Source organism: Colobus angolensis, unplaced genomic scaffold, assembly GCF_000951035.1.
Source record: "Colobus angolensis palliatus isolate OR3802 unplaced genomic scaffold, Cang.pa_1.0 Scaffold141, whole genome shotgun sequence".
Taxonomy (NCBI): Eukaryota; Metazoa; Chordata; class Mammalia; order Primates; family Cercopithecidae; genus Colobus; species Colobus angolensis.
This window is the reverse complement of record NW_012114500.1, coordinates 837941-859056: the sequence shown is the minus strand read 5'-3', so window position 1 is coordinate 859056 and position 21116 is coordinate 837941. Positions and strand designations below refer to the sequence as shown.

Sequence of the window (21116 nt, the reverse complement as noted above, 5' to 3'; positions counted from 1 at the left end):
TGAGGGGACCTGTGTCAGCTCTCCCTGATCAAACAATAAAGGTAGTTTTCTCTTATCTCCCAGTACTTGGGAGCACACAGTACTTCAGCAAATCTAAGACTACCGTCGTGTAGTATCTAAGTTCCACTAAGAAAGAAAAAAATTAAACTATGACATGCTATCAATTTTAAGATGAATTCTAATTTCAGGAATGTTAAAATGTGAAAAAGGTATGTCTTTAAATCTGTGTTCCTCAACCTTTTTTACAGTATTGTTCCTTCCAGGAGCCTCTTTAGATATTTTATTCCTGATCAATCCAAATGAAATTTCACTGTCACAGATAGACTGCATATCTGTTTATGTAAATCTGTGCTTTATTTAAAAAAAAAAAAAGTTTTTCATCCTGCCAAAACAACAATTTTGTCCCTTTGGGGGCAATATTCTTGGATTGAGAATATATATTGAAAATGCAAATTAAAGAACAATCAATCTGATGTCTACAAATGCCTGACATTTCCTTCCCATTAACCCTTCCTTTTTTTTTTTTTTTTTTTCAGACTGAATTTCGCTGCTGTTGCCCAGGCTGGAGTACAATGGCGCGATCTCCGCTCACCGCAACCTCCGCCTCCCGGGTTCAAGCGATTCTCCTGCCTCAGCCTCCTGAGTAGCTGGGATTACAGGCGTGCACCACCATACCCGGCTAATTTTGTATTTTTAGTAGAGACAGGGTTTCTCCATGTTGGTCAGTCTGATCTCGAACTCCTGACCTCAGGTGATCTGCCTTCCTTGGCCTCCCAAAGTGCTAGGATTACAGGCGTGAGCCACAGCTCCTGGCTAACCCTTCCTTTTTAAGAAGTATCCATACTCTGTTTTATTAGATGAGGTGTGTGTATGTTCTGTTTTAATCTGAAGGGACTCTTGTCCCAGATCAAACATCAATGTTCTTTAGAGGCGTGAGGTTTAATTATGGTCTCAGTGGGGCTCCCCGTTGTTTACAATTAAGAGTTCTGAGTAATTTGCCTTCTATTTCACCCAGTGCCTATCATTGTTAATTCCCTAGATGCCTGGCAAGACTACAAGCAACTGTATAGATAAAACACAGGTGACATCCTGGAGCAGAAGCCAGAGCCCAGTGAGTTTCCAGAGTTCTTCCTTCAAGTCACCAATTTGGGTGTCTATCTGGAGAGAAAAGGGCCTTCCTTATGGAGACAACACTGTCTCTCACTGCTCCCCCTTGTGCAAAGACCTGGATGGCTCCCTCACTTAGGCTCCTGTTCACACTCACAACCAAAAAGGAGGTGTAGGAAATTTTCCAATTTCGCTGAAACTAAAGCAGCTTCCCCCTTTTAAAAAAGAGTCTATAATTTTGATCTATAAAAAGAACGTACTTAGCACTCAATAGTTAGGAGCTCTTACCACAACTGAACAGAATAGGAACATTTCACTAAGTTTCTATAAAAACTTTAACAAAATTTTTAAAGCATTTGTAATTAAAGGGCTCCCTGCCACAGCATGACAAGATGTTGAAAAGTGTTCTATTTATACCAAGTCAAACACCAATTGCTTTACAGTTCCAGGCATTTTCTGAAAGCCCTATAGAACATCAATAATCACATACTGGAATATCACAATGTCGCTATATTTTAGATTATCATTTGTGGTAGAGAATTTCAAGAATTGATAGCCATCTCTTTTATCAACCACAAAGTGAAATGCAGATATTGAAATGTAATCCCCAGCAAATTGGTTTCTAGTTTATCTCTGTATAAAATACTTTATGTTGAGGCATGACATATTCATTCCCTTTTCAGTAGCTACCAAAGTTCATCTGACATAGGAAAGATTCTTTCTCCCTCCTTCTTTTAGTTCAATTAAAAGACTGAGTGTTGCTTGAATTCCCAGCAAATTAAGCTGACTTAATCAGGGCAGATGTCAAAATAATTAACAAGCCTATAGTAGATAAGTATGCTCTGAAAAGCAATACAGCTGTAATTAAACCAAAGGTGTAATCCCTATAAAAGAACCCTTTATGTGTGTGCAAGTGGAAGAAAACAAAATAAAACACTCTCAAAAAGACATCACCACATGTAAATGTGACTGTCCTATACAAGAACTGAATTCAATGTTAAAGATTCTGATTTAATAGAAAAACATCTACAATACAGACTGGATACGGTGGCTCACACCTGTAATCCCAGCACTTTGGGAGGCTGAGGCAGGTGGATCATCTGAGGTCAGGAGTTCAAGACCAGCCAACATGGCAAAAGCCCATCTCTACTAAAACTATAAAAAATTAGCCAGGAGTGGTGGCAGGCACCCGTAATTCCAGATACGTGGGAGGCTGAGGCAGGAGAATTGGTCGAACCCAGGAGGCAGAGGCTGCAGTGAGCCAAGATCACGCTATTGCACTCCAGCCTGGGTGACAGAACGAGACTCTCTTTCTCCAAAAAAAAAAAGAGGAAAGAAAAGAAAAAAAAGAAATCTGCAGTATAAAATAAATACATATATTTTTTAAAAGGTAAACATTCACAGGTCAAGGATATAGAGAAAATATCTGTAATAAGAATGTTTAACACCAGAGAGTTTTATTTGCATAAGATCTCTCAGGTAAGAAATACTATCAAGAAACACACTGAGTTTTAATGAAAGCTTTGCAGTTCTTCTCCTTTGAATTTGTCAGTCCAAGATACGGATGGCTAATCCACAGATAAACTCTATGACGTAGTAATAATAAAACTACTTGAACTAGGAAATAAGGCCAAATTAATCTCAGGAAAAAATACAATTTTTATGGCACAAAACTAAACTTTGAAAGAGAAGATAGGATTATTTCCTGCTAAACATTGATATAAATGTTCCCATTAGCTCTCAAGTTCTACTGATGTTTAAAATATGTGACAGGTGGGCTTTTTCTTGGACCTGGGCAATACTGAACAAAATGCAATGGAAAAATAAACAGGGTGCAAATGAATCACATGGGGACAAGCCAACACACTGCCACCCTACTGTGGCCTGAAAGCAGCACCCACAAATGAGCCAGCAAGTGACACCTTCCTAACAGACTCCAAGCCAGAGACAAGACATCCCATAAAGCCAGGGCCCATCCTGCTAGCTAACCGGGTGGTTAGGGAGGGAGAGCTCTGTCCACCCCAGGAGGAGGCAGCCTGGCGTGGGGAGCCCTCCTCCAAACCCAGGCCACGTGCTGCTCATTTCCATCTCTCCGGGTCTCTGGGAAACGGCAGCTTCCCATTTCTGCTCACATGTTCACAAAGTACCTCCACCTACTCAAATCTTAAACATAGAAACAAGGGCCTACAAAACGGCATTTTAATTTCTGTCAGAACCAAAGCCATACTCGTCTGAATAAGTCAGTTACAGCAGCACTAGGCACATGAAAAGAACAGCACCCTCCCCAACACCTACTAGATGATTAGCATAAAATGAGAGGGAAACCGGGTCTAGCCCCAAAACCACGAGCACAGCACCACCCAGCGACACTAGGAGGAGCTGCGCGTGAGGAACTCGAGGCTCCAGCCCAGGGCGGCCCAAGAGATTTCTCCTCGCTGAAATCAAAGACCCAGTAAAATATCTGGAATATTTCCAGTATTATCCACACTGAAAGATCTGGAGTGGAATAGATTTTGAGCCTCCTTGAAGTCTAACAACTAAGCTTAGAGCAAATGGCATGTCATATTTTCTGAGTAGCTGACATAGGGTTGCCAGATAAAATACAGAATGCATGTTCCCTGCAATATTTGGGACACACGTATACTTTTTGTTTTAAAAGTATTCATTGTTTATCTAACATTCAAATTTAATTAGGCAGCCTGTATTTTTATTTGCTAAATCTGGCAATCCTAAACCTTCTATACTCTGAACAACTCCTGCCCCAAAGTATCCACCTCCAGAGATCAGATATTTGCAAAACCAACTCTTTAAGTTCATTCCAAGAGGCAGCATCACATCAGCAGCATTGTAAGCTAGCCGATTGTCCCTAGCAACAGGCATAGAAGACACTCTGCTCCATGAAGCCAAAGACTAGCAGGGGAGGGATGGGCAGAGACTGGAATGGGGGTCCCGATAACTGGGTCATAAAACAGAACCACGACAGTGCAAGAGGATGGGGAAGAGATGAGCAATTCTGAAAAAAAAAAACAAAGGAGAGAGGAAAACTAACAACCCTTGCCTCTTGAGAATTTCACCTGTTTAAAGGTGTTCCTGCAGCCTAAGGACACTGCTACTGTAATTTCCCCTCATTGTAGCACATGGACCTGGAAAGGTAAGGTCTGAAAAACTGGCATATCAAGAAAGCCACACCACCACCAATTGTCCACACCCAAGCAATCGTTTCTTTAAGAAGGGGTTACAAAAATGAGTTTGTGTCCCAGTTGTCTCAAATTAAAAACCTCATTGTGTTCTAAGACACTAAACAGGTTTTGTTTTATGTTATTCGCTCTTCTTTGGCCTGCCCCTTCGATAAGCGCAGCCACCACCACCGAGGCCTTGCACACACCTTTGCAGTGAACGGCGATGGCCCCTTCGGTGTTCTCACAGATGTTCAGGAACCTTCGCACGATGTTGTCACTGGGTGTGCTGCCATCTATGAAGAAGAGGTCATAGTGCTCGAAGCCAGCGTCTGTGAAGCGCTTTGCCTCATAAATCTTTTTGTTCAGCCTCACAACTGCAGTCACATTATGCTTTTTGAAATAAGGAAAGTAGGCTTCAGGGGCATGAAGAGGATAACCTAAAGGAAGAAAGGAGCAGTAAGCAAAAGGCATGCATTTCATCTTCCATAACCCAGAAATAAAAACTCTCAACAATGAAGTGTATAAATCTCAACAAGGCTTGGGAGGAAAGTGTGTTGCGTGAGGGAAAAGGTCACAGCAAGCTCCTAAAAGCATCAATCTTCATAACTGTAAGCACCATAGGAGGTTAAAAAGAAAACTTCTCTAAGTACTGGAAATACATCATTAAAGTTCAAAATCTCAACCTCTAGATTCGAATCCTGGGGGCATACTCTTCCGACTCCCAACACAAAGGCATTCTTGAAGTACTCAAATGTGCATAACAGACCTAGAATGGTTCTTGGTGACTTTATTCTCCCTTGAGCTTTATTCACCACTTCACAAATATTTCTCAACTACAGCTAAAGCTTTTTTGCCATATGTAGAGTTTTAATTTGTAGTACAATGCTCCCCAAAAGCAATTATTATTAAGTACCTACTATGTACAAGTCACAATTGCATCTCATTTCAAATTCTCAAAACCATCTCTTAAGGATGGCTAACTCCATTTAACATATTAAGAAACTAAAAGAGGGGGTGTTGGGGAGATATTGGTCAAAGAAAACAAAATTTCAGTTAGAAAGGAGTATGTCCCAGAGATCTATTGTACAACATGGTGACTATAATAACAATGTATTGTATACTTGAAAGTCATTTAGAAAGCAGAATTTAAGTCTTCTCACCACAAAAAAAAAATGTGAATACTTAAGTAAAACTTGACTTAGCCATTCTACAATGTATACATATTTCAAAACCTGTTGTACACCATAAATATATAATTTTTATCAATTCAAATAGAAACATTTTTTAGTTAAAAACAAAAAGAATAACTTTTGTGGATACCTCCTTTTTTTGAGGGAGGAAGATGCTCCGTCTTTAAACCCCCTTTTATTTTTGAGCGGCTCCACCATCATGTGAGTAATCCTGGGAGCTATGCAGTCAGCTGGGTTACAGACCTAGCCTTAGCTAATCAGCCAAGGTGACCACTGGGGGCGCTGGCCATTGCAGGCCTTGCTTGGCAGCTCCAAAGGTTCAGGGGACTAAGTTCCCAGCACACTGATGGCCACATCTGTAACCCATTCAGGATTCACTGATCCCTAACATACCAGCTGAGTGAAATTATCTCAGTTGGAACCCATTCACGATGGTAGGTTCCAGGGGTGGCGGCAGCCAGCAAAGTGAATCAGACTGTTTCCGTGCTGTGTCCTTGGCTGTATTTCCTGCTGCCTTGGATCCCTGTTATGCTAGTCGGCTCTCAGCTCCAAGCCAACTCTCTTATGCTCTGTGACACTGGGGCTGGAGTCCATATACGTCCTACATTTCCCAGACTACCTTTCTATTTGACTTCCTATTGGTTGTAAAAATGGGAGGCACTAAAGTGCAACCTGAGGAGGAAGGAACTTCTTCCTGTCCTCCTGGCAGCATCACTTCAGCAGCAGAAAACAGGAGCAGCCCGAGTTCTCAGCTTACTTTGGCTCTCATACCACTATCCTGCTGCACTCACCTCTGAGGCTGGAGCCCTCACGGTCTCCACTCCTCAGCCCCCAAATCCAAACACCAGCTGTGTGGCATTCCCTTCAGAGGTCAGCGCACCAACCTTCTGGCTCCTCCTCAGAGCTCCCAGGTTCTGCTAATTCCACTTTTGTCCCTTTCATCCCCCCAGCCTTAAAGGTACTAGCTGTTTTCTCCAACGTATTCTGGTTTCTTCAGTGTTGCCTTTTTACTTTTTAGTCTTTTTTGAAACAAACTCCTTGTATTAAATTTTTATGTTTGAAGTGCCTGGTGTGGTTCCCATTTTCCCACTTGGGTCCTGTTCATATTTTAAGCCTAGTTCTCCAGCCTTCTCTTAAAGTCTATGAGCCACCCAACGTATTCCAAAAACTGCCTTTTACCAGAGTTAGACAGCCCTAACTGGTACACTTGGCCAGGTCCCACAAAGGACGAAGACAGAATTGGAAGGCAGGACCAATTAATCCACAGCTCAGTCTGTGATTTTCACAGGCCATGTTGCTTTTGAGCAAAGAGGTAATACACTGCTTATTTAAAATCTTCTTTGTAGAAACAAAAACATATACAAACATGGAGAAAACATGCTTTTCTAACTGCAAAAATCAAGTCTGTTTTCCTAGTTGGTTTACTTGCTCAAATTATTTTCCTGCAACAGATTTATAGCCTAAAGCAAAAAGAGAACTGTAGTTGGCATTAAGAAATAACAGTTTTTCTATCATGTGAGGAATGGGGAGGAGAAGGGCTCATAAACACCTGGAAAGCCTGCCCTGGGTGTGGCAGGCTGGTGAGAGCTTCTGCCTCCAGGTTGCTAGCATGCCTGGGACGGCAATTGCCTAACCCCTTCCTCCCTGCAACAAAGGCTGCAAGAATCTCTCCTTTCATATATGAATTTCCATCATGAGTAAATGGCAGCATAGCTAATATGCCTAAATAGAATATTAAGAGAAACGATGTACATCTCTTTTGAGAAAAAAACACTGGACAGAAATTGTCCAAATATGGCAACAGGGCACTGAAATAACAATAACAACAATAATTGTACCTAACATTTATCAAGCACTTACTATGTGCTAGCCATTATGCTAACTGCTTTATGTGGATTATCTCATTAAAACCTGCAATTACTCAATTTCTGGTGCCTGCAAAAGCTGGCCCATACACATACAACTAGTAACAGGTACAGCCAGTATTTCAATCCTGACAGTCAGATTCCAACACCCGTGCTGGGGCTAATTTCAAGTAAGATTCAACTTGATTCTATCTGTTAAGGCTCCAAATAAGAGAACATGATATGAGCATGAGCGGTTAGAGTTGGTGAGCAGGTTTTACAAAAATCCGTAAAACTGTTCAGAATAAATTATAACGAACCGTGAAAATGTCCTATGACCTGTGAACAACTGTGTGTGGCTTTTACGGATGTAAGTGGGTGCTTTTTGTGAGAGACTGGTTTTAGCAATGTGTGAAACGTGCCGACCCAGAGCTGATGGAGCCTTCATCCTACCCTTACTCCATCTGGCCACAAGATGGTGCCCTGCCATCACTGAACCACAACAAAGTCCTGGCGCTGAGCTGACCAAACACATGAACAGGGTATCAGAGTCAAAAGAGATTTCTTTATTCATCTCTTCCCAGGCCCTCATTTTAAAGTTTGAAAACTGAAGAACAGCAGAGTCAAATGACTAGTCTGCTCAGTCATTATTAAAAGTAAAAACTGCAAAATGAGCAGGCAAATGTAGAAAGACATAAAATCTGTTGATTAGGCTAGTTAATGATAAAAATGTAACCATAATACCTGCTATCTAATAAATGCCTATTATGTGTGCCCGATACTCTGCAAGGCACTTCATATAACATCTCTAATCCTCACTAGGTGCCTGCAGTGAGCATCATATTTCTCCCACTGTGATATACAAGAAAACTGATGCTCAGAGAAGTTGTGGAACTCACTGAAGTTCACGCAGCCAAAAAGGAATGGAGCCAGGCTTCAGCCTGCCCAGGCTCTTTACTAAACGGGACACTGGGCTTCTCTCATTAAAGGAGCAGGCTAATGCCTCAAATTGTTGGGATTCTCAGTCTGAAGCTATCTTTCTGTGTGTGTAAGAGACAGAGTGTGTGTGTGTGTGTATGTGTTTAAATAGAAGTGAAATGACAGTGACACTTAAGAGACATTTTTACAGAAAATCTGAAATCCAAAATATCTGTTTCATTCTGTTGTTATCCATCACTTATCAATTCAAAATTGTTTAACAAAAAAAAAGTTGGGTTCTTCTCTTCCCCACTGCCAAAACAATGTGAATCAAAATGGCTAAAAGAAACTCCTAGTGTTCCCTGTTGACACAAACACACACTTAAGGCTCTTATAATACATTCTGCCCAGATCCCAAGATTTTACAGCTTCCTTTAGCTACCTCCTAGCAACAGCTTTTTGATCATTTTTTTAAAACCTCAGCTTTTCTACCAACGAACCTCTAAAATGACTTTCAGCCTCCTCAGAAAAACAAAGGTTTCTCAATTCAAAAAAAAAATTACCAAGATGTCACTGTAATTGGATCAGGTTTATTAATTCCATCACAAAATTATTTTCTCAACGTCAAAAAGAATTTACAAAGTTAAAGTCCTTTACAAAAAAATATAGTGAAGCTTCTAGTGAATATCAGATCTTAAAATGGAAATTCCAGTAAAATAGCAATATTTTACCAATGGCAGCCTTAAATGAAATTGCTCTAGGCATCATAAAAGCTGACAAAGATGAAATAAATGTACATTCAGACTTTTTTATGTCAATATGAGAGGGCACAATATATGCATAGACTAAAATATGCATATAGAGCAATATCTTAAAGGGATTATTTCTTGATTATATTATGTTTTTAAAGAGCTTTACTCTTTATATTGCTTAAACTTTCTAGAGTGAGTGTGTACATCCTCTATAATAAAATTTAAAAGAACACAGAATTCAGAATTAAATAGACCAATGTTTGAATCCACATGCCAACAATTACTGGCCTATGAACCTGGACAAGTTAGGTAATTCCTGTACGCCTCCAGCTTCTTTTCCATAAAATAGATCCCACCTGCTCCAGAGGGTTGTTCTGATCATTAAATAGATGATGTGTGTGCAAGAGACTTAGCAGGTAAGCGAATGGTAGCTATAATTTTTCCCCGTATTAAATACAGGACCAAAAAATATTTTAAATATTTTTGACACTTATAACTTATTTGACACTTATAACAAAATATGCATATCCTTCTATCTAGTGATTCTATTTCTAACAATTTAGAGAAGAAACTACAGCTGCAAAAAGATGTATGAACATCTATGCCAACCACAGCAGTTTTTAAAAAGTGAAAAACTGTTCATCTGGTTAAATAGATGATGAAATTTAAAAAGAAAAAACAGAATAAGAATAAGTGAAAAACAGCTTAGATCTCATTCAAAAATAAATTAACAGGCTGGGCTCGGTGGCTTAAATCTGTAATGCTAGTGCTTTGGGAGGCAGGAGGATCGCATGAGCCCAGGAGTGCAAGATCAGCCTGGGCAACATAGAGACCTCTCTCTACTAAAAATTTAAAAAAAAAAAAAAAAAAAAATCTGCCAGGTATGGTGGGATGTGCCTTGTAGTCCCAGCTACTTGGGAGGCTGTGGCAGGAAGATCATTTGAGGACAGGAGTTCAAGGTTGCAATGAGCTATGATCACACCATTGCACTCCAGTTTGGGCAACAAAGCAAGAGCCTGTCTCTAAAAAGACAAAAGGAAAAACCAAAAATAAATTCACACAATATGGCACAGTCATATGGTAGAATAATATGCAATGCAATCATGGAAAATGATTACATGGATCTACATTTACTGCTATAGAAAGAAGTCGTGATATGTTAAGGGAAGAAACCTGGCTGTAAGATAGTAACTATGTTATGATCCCACTTCTGTTAAAAAAATAATAATACTTTTAAAACGCATGTATCCATAGAATACACAATGTCTATATACATTAAAATATTTTAAATGGCTTTTACAATTATACCTCTCAATTTCTCATTAAGAAAACATAGTCAAACACGGGAATCACAAATGGTGAAAGTCTTTTGACCTTGCCAAATACCCAACAACAAAACTACTACTGAAACAATATCCCTACTAACATTTCCTGGGCCTCAGTCAGGTAATTTGCACAGAAAGCAGGTTTAATCAGTCTTATCTTGAAAGGCCAACTGTCAGAAAGCAGTTTCCTCAGGTTCTCAACATGTAATTCCTAACAACCCAAAATGACAGAGGTTAATTACTGAATGTCCAGACCAAAACAGATTATTTAGCAAGCTTATAAGTGAGAAGATCAAATTCTGGCTTCATCATGGAGGTATCCTGTTTGTGAGCTTAACTCTCTAGACCTGAATTGCCCATCCACACAGTAAAATGATGATTCAAGCAGAGTTCCCTATTAGATATGTCACAGGTATGAAATGATAAGCATATTTATGAAAGCTCAAATTATAAAACCTAAATGCATAAATAACAATATGCAATGAAACTACATTCTAGAATATTCATTAAAGAAAAATAAATCTTTTTTTTTTTTTTTAAGAGACAGGGTTTTGCCATGTTGCTCAGGCTGGCCTTGAACTCCTGGCCTCGAACTCCTGGCCTCAAACAATCCTCCCACCTCGGCCTTCCAAAGTGCTGGGATTGCAGGCACATGCCATCATGCCCAGCTGAAGAATAAATCTAGACCAGAGGTTTCAAGTTAGGTTCCCTCAGAACACTTGTATTCCACCTCTATGATCAGATAGAGAGAGAGAAAAGAGTAGGGAGTGGGGCGGGAAGCTATTCTGTTCATGGATATTTTTCAATTTTATATACTTCTCTTATAAATTATTCTTGAACCTCTGTTGTCTATCATTACTTTTCTTCTAGGGAATGTTAGTAGATAGAAAAAATTAGTAAGTACAAAATATGTATTAATTGGAAAACCTGCATAGCTGATCATGTTTTATTCAAAAGGTTTATTTTTAGTTTTGCTTTTATTTTTTTCCTAAATATGTATGCCCATGGCAATAAATATGCTGCAAACAAGTAGTTTAACCACTGTCAGCCAGAAAATTGTACCTAGTTGTCACAATGGAACTAAGTGTATCAGTGTAGTGGCAATGTTTAGGAGTCCTCCTCTGGTTTGGAGTACCAGTTCTGCCTATTACTTTGTTACCTTGGGCAAATTCCCTACTAATAAGGCTCAGTTTACTCCTCCCTAAAATGGAGATAACAATATCTATATCTCATAGAGTTGAGTGTTAAAAGAGATAATGCTGAAATTTGTGTAACTAACACGTAAGCATTCAATAAATGACAGATTGTCTTCACCATCATTATTCAACATGGTGTTACACAAAGAATACCTTCATGTGTAGCACTCTACCAACAAATAAATCTGAGAACCACTGAAAGAATACAGCAATCTGCTTATAAGTTTGACCAGTTCGTTTCTCAGATTCTTCTCTAATAATTGGGGGTCAGGTAAAGTCAACATCCTATTTATGGCAAGCTAAAAATTTGTTAAGTTCTAAAACAGTGATTATAGCTCCACCTACTGGAAGTATAATTTTTAACACACTAGTCACCGCTGTTCAATTTTTTAAATTGTGAATAAATATTCTTTGGAGAATATTACCAAAGAAAATAATTATCTGAAGAAGTTAAGAAACTTAGAAAGATAAATCAAAATAAATGTTTGGATGGTAAAGGAAAAACACACCTACCATTTTCAATTTTGCTTTTAGGATGTGGTCCACTAAATGCTAAAAATTTTCCTGGAACAATCCAGTTGAAGTCACCATTTTCAACTCGCTGGCAGAATTTTGTAAGAAAAGAGAAGAAAAATATTTTATAATTCTTATACAATTTAGGAAACCCTTACAAATTAAACCACTTTTCACTCTTAGTACTAATTAGACATACATGTAGACAAATATAGCTTAAAATAAAAACATGCACCTGATTCTCAGAATGCTATTTTGGAATTCAGTCTGCTTTAGAAAAACTTGTGTCTAGACTGTATGAAACGTTTAGAAACTTTTATTTACAGCAGAGGTATTTTGCATAAAATGTTTGTTTCCTGGCCACTCTGCAAACAAATGAAATGAAAACAAACATTGCTTGTCCTGGCAATAAATAAGAGAAAATGGGAAATATGAACACTTTCCATGAATGTAGTAAACATATTTTTAAAAATGAAAAAAAATCTGTAAATATCAAGCTCATGATGAATACACTTTCAATTTTTTTTTTCTCTTTTTATAGAGCTGATATCTCTTGTCAATGCCGATTTTTGGAGGGGGAAATGGCAAAAGGCAGGAGGGAGGGATACTGGCACATCCATTCCACAAACCAGAGTCAGACAAGCTGTACTCTGAGGGCTAACAAGACTCAGACAAGTGACATACACAGAGTCAGGTGCTCCTCCACTCCAGCTAATGAGACACCTTGCAGGAAAGCAGACTGAACACAGCTGATCTTCCAATTGAATTTTCATCTCTCTTTTTAAAATGTTGACTTTTTAAATTAAGTTTTTAACTCCTATGAAACCAAAAAAATATGCCTGTTGGCTGACTTTGAGCACCAGTTACGAGCCTCTAGTCTATACACGCTAAGAGATCCTCAGAAAAGGCTTAAAGACCAAGAAAGTGGCCAAGCACCTTCCCATGGCTCCATCATCTCCCCCTTTTCTTCCCTTCCCCATGTGCCTTTGAACCATGGGACAGTGGGGCATGAGTAAGGTTACCCCAAATTTTGCAGTCATTGGGAGGCATTTGTGCAATGCATCGCAAAATATATATGTCACCTCTTTACTTACGCTGTCTTTACCACCACCACCCCCTCCCCACCTACCCCTTCCCTTGCCTCCTCATCTCCATCCTCAGGGCAGGGAAGCAATGTTGTTCTCTTCACTGGGCCATCCATTACTATTCATATAAAAAGCTTTCTCCCCCATTATATGGTAAGGACCTTAATAGTACAAAACTGACCCAAATATAGACTCTGTAACTCTACCGTAAGTACACAATAAATATTCGTTAAACAAATTGGAATATGGCCATCAAAAAAAAAACTGCAGCCACTACTTTAACTACTTAAATTGCCCATTATCATTTCCATGAAAATCAAAACTTGGTTATAAAATATAATTGTCATTTTTTAAATGCAGATGTTTCTTCCCAGTTATAAAAAGTTATATGTGAAACTGTGCATACCATTTTATAAACATCTGAACTGCATTTAATCTAATTGTAATAAACATAATATCTCCAGCTGGGCGCAGTGTCTCACACCTGTAATCCTAGCACTTTGGGAAGCTAAGGTGGGTGAATCACCTGAGGTCAGGAGTTCGAGACCACCCAGGGCAACTTGGTGAAACCTCGTCTCTACTAAAAATACAGAAAAATTAACCGGGTATGGTGGCATGTGCCTGTAGTTCCAGCTACTTGGGAGGCTGAGGCAGGAGAACTGCTTGAGCCCCAGAGACGAAGGTTGCAGTGAGCTGAGTTCATACCACTGCACTCCAGCTTGGGCCACAGTGAGACTCCATCTCAAAGAAAAAAAAAAAAAAATCTCCAAAATGCCCTAAGTAAAATCTATTTTATGAGTGTTATGAATGTTATGAATGCACATGTGAAATTAAACCTCAAGCATAGCTTCTATTTATAACAAATAAAGAATCTAATTATGGCAATTAAACATTTGCTTGTTTAAATAAAAGTCTCAAATTAATTATCCAATATCTCTCAAGTAATTATTAAGCTTAAAATAGTATTTGAAAATCCAAGAATAAAGGTATGCACTAATCATCAAGAGACTAAAACCAATTCTTTATGAACAATAAAAGAAAACAGGTTTCTACGGTCACTATTTCTGTATCCTTGACCACCAACCAAGTAGGTTAGATAAATACACTGTGCAATATCTCTTATTTGGATTACAGAAATCCATTTGGTTAAATAGCAACCTTTTGTAATTAATCATATGGAGAGAGGCAAGGGACTCCCTAAGATACATTCATTCACAGAACCAAAAGAATATGTTTGCAAATCCTCCTACTCAAAAAGATAAATAGGTAATATTGGGTTATATTCAGCAGCCAGGATAAGGTTGATGGAATAAACAAAAAAGATTAGGTCTTAGACCTAAATCTGAGAAAAAAATTAATAAGAAAGTTACAGCTTTTAATCAACCTAATATAATATACATTTACTTTGGTAGTCTTCCAAAGTTAATATTTGTGCCTTTATTCCTAGTGAATCATACAAATGTCAATATTTATCAATAACAAAATACTTTATATGACACAAATTGGTTTTTCTAATTAAACACACACATACACTTCAAAGAAATCTAGATCAGACAGGAACTTAAGGTACTTTCCAACCCTACCACATTTTATAAACAAATACCTAAGCAACAATGAGGCAAGAGTATGATTTCACCACTTCTGATCTGAAGCCTACTACCTACCAAATACTATGCAAAAAAAAGACAGATGTTCTTCACTGTAAGAAAAACCCAAAATAAAAAAATCTGAATTCCTCAAAGTGATACATTTAGGTGTTGTTATTCACTGTGCCGTAGGATTCTCCAGTCTACAAAAGATTCACAGCTTTCTTTTGCATAGTTCACTCTCTTGGTGCACTCAAAATATAACTTGACTAAAAAACGTGAATTTTTACAATTCTTTTTTTGGAGATGGAGTCTCATTCTGTCACCCAGGCTGGAGTGCAATAGTGCAATCTCAGCTCACTGCAACCTCTGCCTCACGGGTTCAAGCAATTCTCCTGCTTTAGCCTCCCAAGTAGCTGGGATTACAGGTACACGCCACCAAGCCCAACTAATTTTTTTGTATTTTTAGTAGAGACCAGGTTTCACCATGTTGGCCAGGCTGATCTCGAACTCCTGACCTCATGATCCACCCAACTCAGCCTCCCAAAGTGCTGGGATTACAGGCATGAGCCACTGCGCCTGGCCAATTTTTATGATTTCTACAAAATGCATCTGTGAGTCTAAAATAGTGGTCACAAATATATTTTTCAGTCCAAACACTGAAAACTATTTGACCTTTTTACTACTGTAATAAACCTACAGTAAGACAGAAAAGATGATCTTTGAGGTTGACGATTACAAGATTGATTCCCTTTATCAACAGATGTGTTTTCTAGGAAAACATGCAGAAACAATTTTGAAGTGCAATCCAACATTCATTTAAACATTTGCTGAGCCTTTATTATATATCTAGGACTGTAACATACTGTCAAACATAAAACAATACAAAGCATTCTCTGTGCTTTTACAGAGTCCAAAGGCAAGTGGGAATGACAAATAACAGTAACAAAAATGGCAGCAAATATGTGGATACCACCGACTCTTTGTTAAGCACTACTGTATTCTATACAACTTAATTCTCATAGCAACCCTATGAAGTAGGTGTTATTCTCATCTCTGTTTTTTATCCATTAAAGAAAAAGTCAAATTACACTTTTAAAGTGTGATACTAAAAGTACAGAAGAGGAATGACAGTGGCACAAAGACTATTTTGAAATTTAATAAGGTAGAACCACAATGGCTTTTTAAAATTCATTTAAGAAGTGCCTTCTTTATATTTCCCTAACTTCTAAAACAACAAAACAGTGTTGACAGTATAGTTGTATCACATAAACGCAAACATGCTGTAAGGATGGGCACTTTAAGAGCTTAAAGCAAAGTAAATATTTGAATTATTTCGTTTAAGTTGACGTGCCATCTGGCTTTAAATAATAATCAAACTCTAGATTATTAATTTAGACTTGCTTTTGAGGGAGACGGTGCAGTGGAGGGAAAAAGGAGTGCCCCATGTGGATGACTGCTTCACCTCTGCTAGCATCAGCTGCAGCAGAGAGACAGTAGGTTGGAAAACATGTAGGGTCCCATTCCAACAGTCCAGATCAGTGAACACCTCTGCTAGTACAATAACAGCAGGGTGCAAAAATCCAGTGCACATTTGCAGATGCCACTCCAAAGCTCAAGACGCAAAGATGATTTGGAGTCAGCAGCACATACATGGTTGTTGAAACTTGGAACTGGATGCACTCAATCATACAAAGTGTGTATAACCAGAAATCATGAGGCCCTAGAGAACCCCAGCAAATCAGAGTGGGCAAAGGAAGAGAAAGGACTTGAGAGGGAGGCTGAAAAAGATGGCTAGCCATGGACGGAGAAGAAATCCAAAAGACAGCACATTATAAATCAGGGAGGGGATGTGAATTAGAGAGCGACCACAGAATAAACCAAGTAGGAAGAAGAACAACCATAGCCACTTGGTTTTACGAACCCTTGTGTCAACAGGAACAGTTTCAGTAGAAGCCAGACCATAATTAGTTAGAGTCGAGACTGCTCTCTTAAGAAGTCTGGAGATAAAAGAAGGAAAAGATACCAAACAATCATTAAAGAGGAAGAAAAAAAGCCATGGGGAATTGTTTAGGACAGGGTAATTCTCAAAACATTTCATAGACTTAACCAACGTGACCTTTGAACCAGCAATGGGTGTAAGATACGGAAACACTGGGTCCCCTCACTTTTGCAGTTGCAGTGTCCAGGAAGTAATTTTGCTTCCTTAAACGTGAGGATTTAGAGTGGTGTAATGAACGCTACCAGATGGCTGCAGGAGAATGCTTCTTCTAATAGTTCTTCCAATATTCAAATCGCCAACAGGAGGCGCACTTCCATAACTGCTCCAGGTGGTGAGGACAGGCCCACATACTTGCATTCTGGGGACTGCTTGACCCCAGTCCTATGGCAGTCCCATATTTCCAGTTCCATAATCCACCAACATGTAAAGAAGGCAGACCAAGCAGCATCCAGATTACATTTTAGTTTGCTGTACAAATTCTAATTCAAAGTCTTGAAGCATCATAACTTCAGTGTTCAACAACATTGACTCCTGCTGTTGACCCGATGTGACTTGTTGAGAGATGGGAGGCCTAACAAACTTTACTGTTTCTCAAGGTAAGTGCTAAAGAGCAATTGTTAGGACTCTACACAACCTGGTCAATCTGGAAATTTACTTACACAGTGAAGGGTGACAGAGTCAACCTGGAGATAGTCCCCAGTCACATATTAAACTAAATTGATGTTGCATACAGAACTGGTCTTAGATTAAAATATCTAGCAATCTGTGTTGTAAATAACTGACAGAACAAAAAAACCTCACTCTTGCAGCATAGATTGGCTGCTGATAAAAGAAACATCATTTGAAGAAGTTGTCTACCCTGGTAAATTTGTCCCTTGGAATATTACTGCAAAATCAGAATAGACTACTAATTAACATGTTTTAGGCACTTTCCACAGAAAACAGATCATATAAAATATCTTGAAATTTGCTTTTCTCCTGTTTTTAGTATTTATTCACACATTTATTCATTAGTTCTTTCATTCCACAAATAATGACTGCCCACTATGAGTGTACTGTGCTACTAGGTTACTTACTCAAAGAATAATAAGACACAGTTCCTGCCCAAAATTACCCACAGATACAGGAAAGACACAGATGTGTAAACAGAGTACCACACAAGGCATGTGGTACACACATGAGAGGAGCTTCCACAGGGTTGAGAAGGACTTAACAGTCAGCCGTGTAAATACAGTGGACCAGAAAGAAGAGTTGACGGGCAGGAGGAGGGAGCAAGAGCATGTGCAAAAGCTCAGAAGCCACCACCTGGTTAGCTGCGTGGATTTGGGTATGGGAAGGGAGTGGAAAAGGACAAGGGTGGAGAAGAAGGACAAGCCCATGTAAAGAAGGGCCTTCCGTGCTATAGTAAGGAGTCTGCATTTCCTCCACACCTTTAGTCAGTGTCGAGCCCATGAAGGGGAAATGATAAAACAGGGGAACGATATAATCAGACTTAATTTTTAAAACCTACACCCTGATAGTAATGTGAAGTCTTGATCGAAGAGGCCTAAGATCCAAGAAAGACCCAATCCCAGGCGTCCAGAATGAATCCATGCTTTTTCACAAACAGTTCTCAGATGGGCTACATTGTAATGTGGCTAAAATAATGTGAAATCACTTTCTAGAATAGAAATGGTCTTTCCCCAAAAGAGCACCCTTTAGGTGAAGATAGCAATAATGATAAACTGAATTGCTTGAATGTCTCAGGAACAAAATAGTCCACATTTCAGCCTGTCGTTGATCAGTGAGAAATTCTGTATCACAACTAAATTGATAAGCATAAAAATGGGGGCTTGGGGCAAGACTCAAATATGGCAACTTCTGCAGAATGAGGCACAAGAATACATGGATTCTATGATACCAGGTGACAAGAGTAAAGGCTTTAACCCTACACATGGAGAGATGATATTACTGGTAGCCTCCTAAAAAACAAAAAAGAAAAAGAAACATTGGGCCTAGCAAATATATGGAGCAAACAGGAGGCATTTAATATCTGTTCAACAAATGAACTGAAAAGCTGTAAGAATGCGGCCACAAGGAGCATGGTGTGGCTACTTGACTCTCAAATAACAAATGTTCATCTGCACACCATTATTTCTGTAAAACAAAGCTTCCTAACCAGTGTGACCAGAATGGAGCTGCCTGGGCAGACTGGAGCAGCCAGAGCCCCCAGGCCAGTTGCCAACAGCTGTGAGCTATAATCACAGGGTGTTGAGCAAATATTATCATTTTCTCCATGTGCCATGATGAAAAAACAAAAGGAAGCCCTGTGCGGTGACTGTTGTCAAGGCAGTAACCAGTGCCTCTGTCATCAGGCCTGCAGGCCAAGTGTGGCTCTAACTTCTGTCAAGACAATGGTAAAGAAGTGGCCTTGATTTGTTCACATTTAAAAGTACAGGATCAAGGCTACAATAGTTTGATATTCTGGAAAATATTCTCATAATTTTGTTTTTCACACTCAAGAAAGGAATGACTTATAGCAGGGGGCAGATAATGGCAGCTAGAAAATAGCTCAAAGAAAAAAGTCAAAGTACTTTCTCAGTTCTGAAGTCGTTTTTGAACTTTTAGTTTCACCTAATCCCCAAATAGATATTTAAGGAGACTCCTTGAAATTGCATGGGCTGATGTCCGGAGCCGTGAGGCCCGGAAATTGCCACGGCTTCTGTTGCTTAAGCTCCATATCATCAGAGACAAGATGGCGTATTTCCGGGTTCTTCATTAACAACTTTTCCCGCGCGCGCCAAACTTTTTCGCGCCCAGGAAGATAATGCAGCCTACAGCGCAGGCGCAATGCCATGCCCGGGAAAAATACCAATTAATGGCGCATGCGCGATTGTAATTTGAGAAAACCCAGCCCCCGTCACTGCCCTGGCCAAACCTCTTCCCCTGCCAGCCTATATAAGGTATTGCACTGCCACCATTAAACGAGACTTGATCAGGCTATTTGTCTTGTCTCCATTTCTCGTGTTTTCTTGTCTCCTCCATTCCCACTCCCCCTTCCAGGGTCCGTTCGACTGTCCTGCAGGACGGGACAGGCTGAATTTTGAATGGGATAATAAATGTAAGCCACAGTGATGAGGAACCTCCAATGTTGCCACTGAAGCATCATTTCTCTAAATTTCTTCTCCCAAACCCAACTAAGGACACTGCTACCACATCACACTTCCATCATCAAACATGGCAAGCTTTCTGGTAAACAGTGGAAAGCCCTTTGGGGCAAGCAAAATAACAAATGAAAGACACAACTTCAAATTCTCTCTGATAAATAATAACTGCTTACCAGTAGCATCATGAATGATCACTGGTGTTTGGGCAACATCTTGTTTGGTAAGGACAGCTACCCCCCAAAAAACTAGAAGAAAGCTGACTGAAAGTAGACTCTGCATATGGGTGCCACTTCCAGGTCTTACAAGCAGAGTATTAGCCTACACTAGCATTAACCATTAAACTTTACTATTGAAGAGCATAGTTCCTCACATACCTACAGCTACATAATTTAATTGAATGTTCAAGCTCTATCATCTTCATTATTTTTCCCTAGGATAAAAAGTCAACTTTTATTTTTCTGAACTAGATTTGAAATGGCTAGATTTCAAAGGAGTAAACGTTCTCAAGGTTCTCAAAGTATGTATTCTTTGAGAATACCTTAAGGGCCGGGCGCGGTGGCTCAAGCCTGTAATCCCAGCACTTTGGGAGGCCGAGACGGGTGGATCACGAGGTCAGGAGATCGAGACCATCCTGGCTAACACGGTGAAACCCCGTCTCTACTAAAAAATACAAAAATCTAGCCGGGCGAGGTGGCGGGCGCCTGTAGTCCCAGCTACTCAGGAGGCTGAGGCAGGAGAACGGCATGAACCCGGGAGGTGGAGCTTGCAGTGAGCTGAGATCCGGCCACTGCGCTCCAGCCTGGGCGACAGAGCGAGACTCCGTCTCAAAAAAAAAAAAAAGGAAAGAAAAAAGAGAATACCTTAAGAAGCTGTTGGAGAAGCATAAATGTTTTGACACTGATTCTTTGAGGAAGGTTTTAGACCATCGTCTCACAGTTACTTTTCTGGACTTTCCCAGCATACCTGCCCAAATTTCATGTCTGATCGGGGCAAATGTAAGGAACTGCACAGTTCCACAACAGCTTGGTAAAGGACCTGGAAAGACCACATTTTGGAAGATACTTTTGCAAGATGGAAGCCAACACCTGGTGTTGTTTATCAATACTTAATACAATGGGCCATTTTTAAGTCACATGAAAATAAAGCAAGAGCCTGAGGTATCTCACCTCGAGCTTTCTAAATAGAACAGGGCTTTGAAATTAACTCTCATGTGAACCACAGATCACATGAAGCAAGGAGATACAACCTAGGCTTCATGTCATACTGATGGACT

At 39.5% G+C, this 21116-nt stretch overlaps 1 protein-coding gene across 3 annotated transcripts in view; it reads right to left on the bottom strand.

Annotated features, from left to right (window-relative positions):
* Positions 1–21116, bottom strand: part of CDC14A (cell division cycle 14A) — a 183025-nt gene that overhangs the window by 59075 nt on the left and 102834 nt on the right. For all 3 annotated transcript variants that reach the window (XM_011935181.1, XM_011935180.1, XM_011935179.1), the window contains exons 8-9: positions 12025–12112; positions 4493–4723 (exon numbers count right to left, since the gene is read on the bottom strand). In XM_011935181.1, the coding sequence (XP_011790571.1) occupies positions 4493–4723; positions 12025–12112 (319 nt within the window). The remainder of the gene's footprint in view (positions 1–4492; positions 4724–12024; positions 12113–21116) is intronic.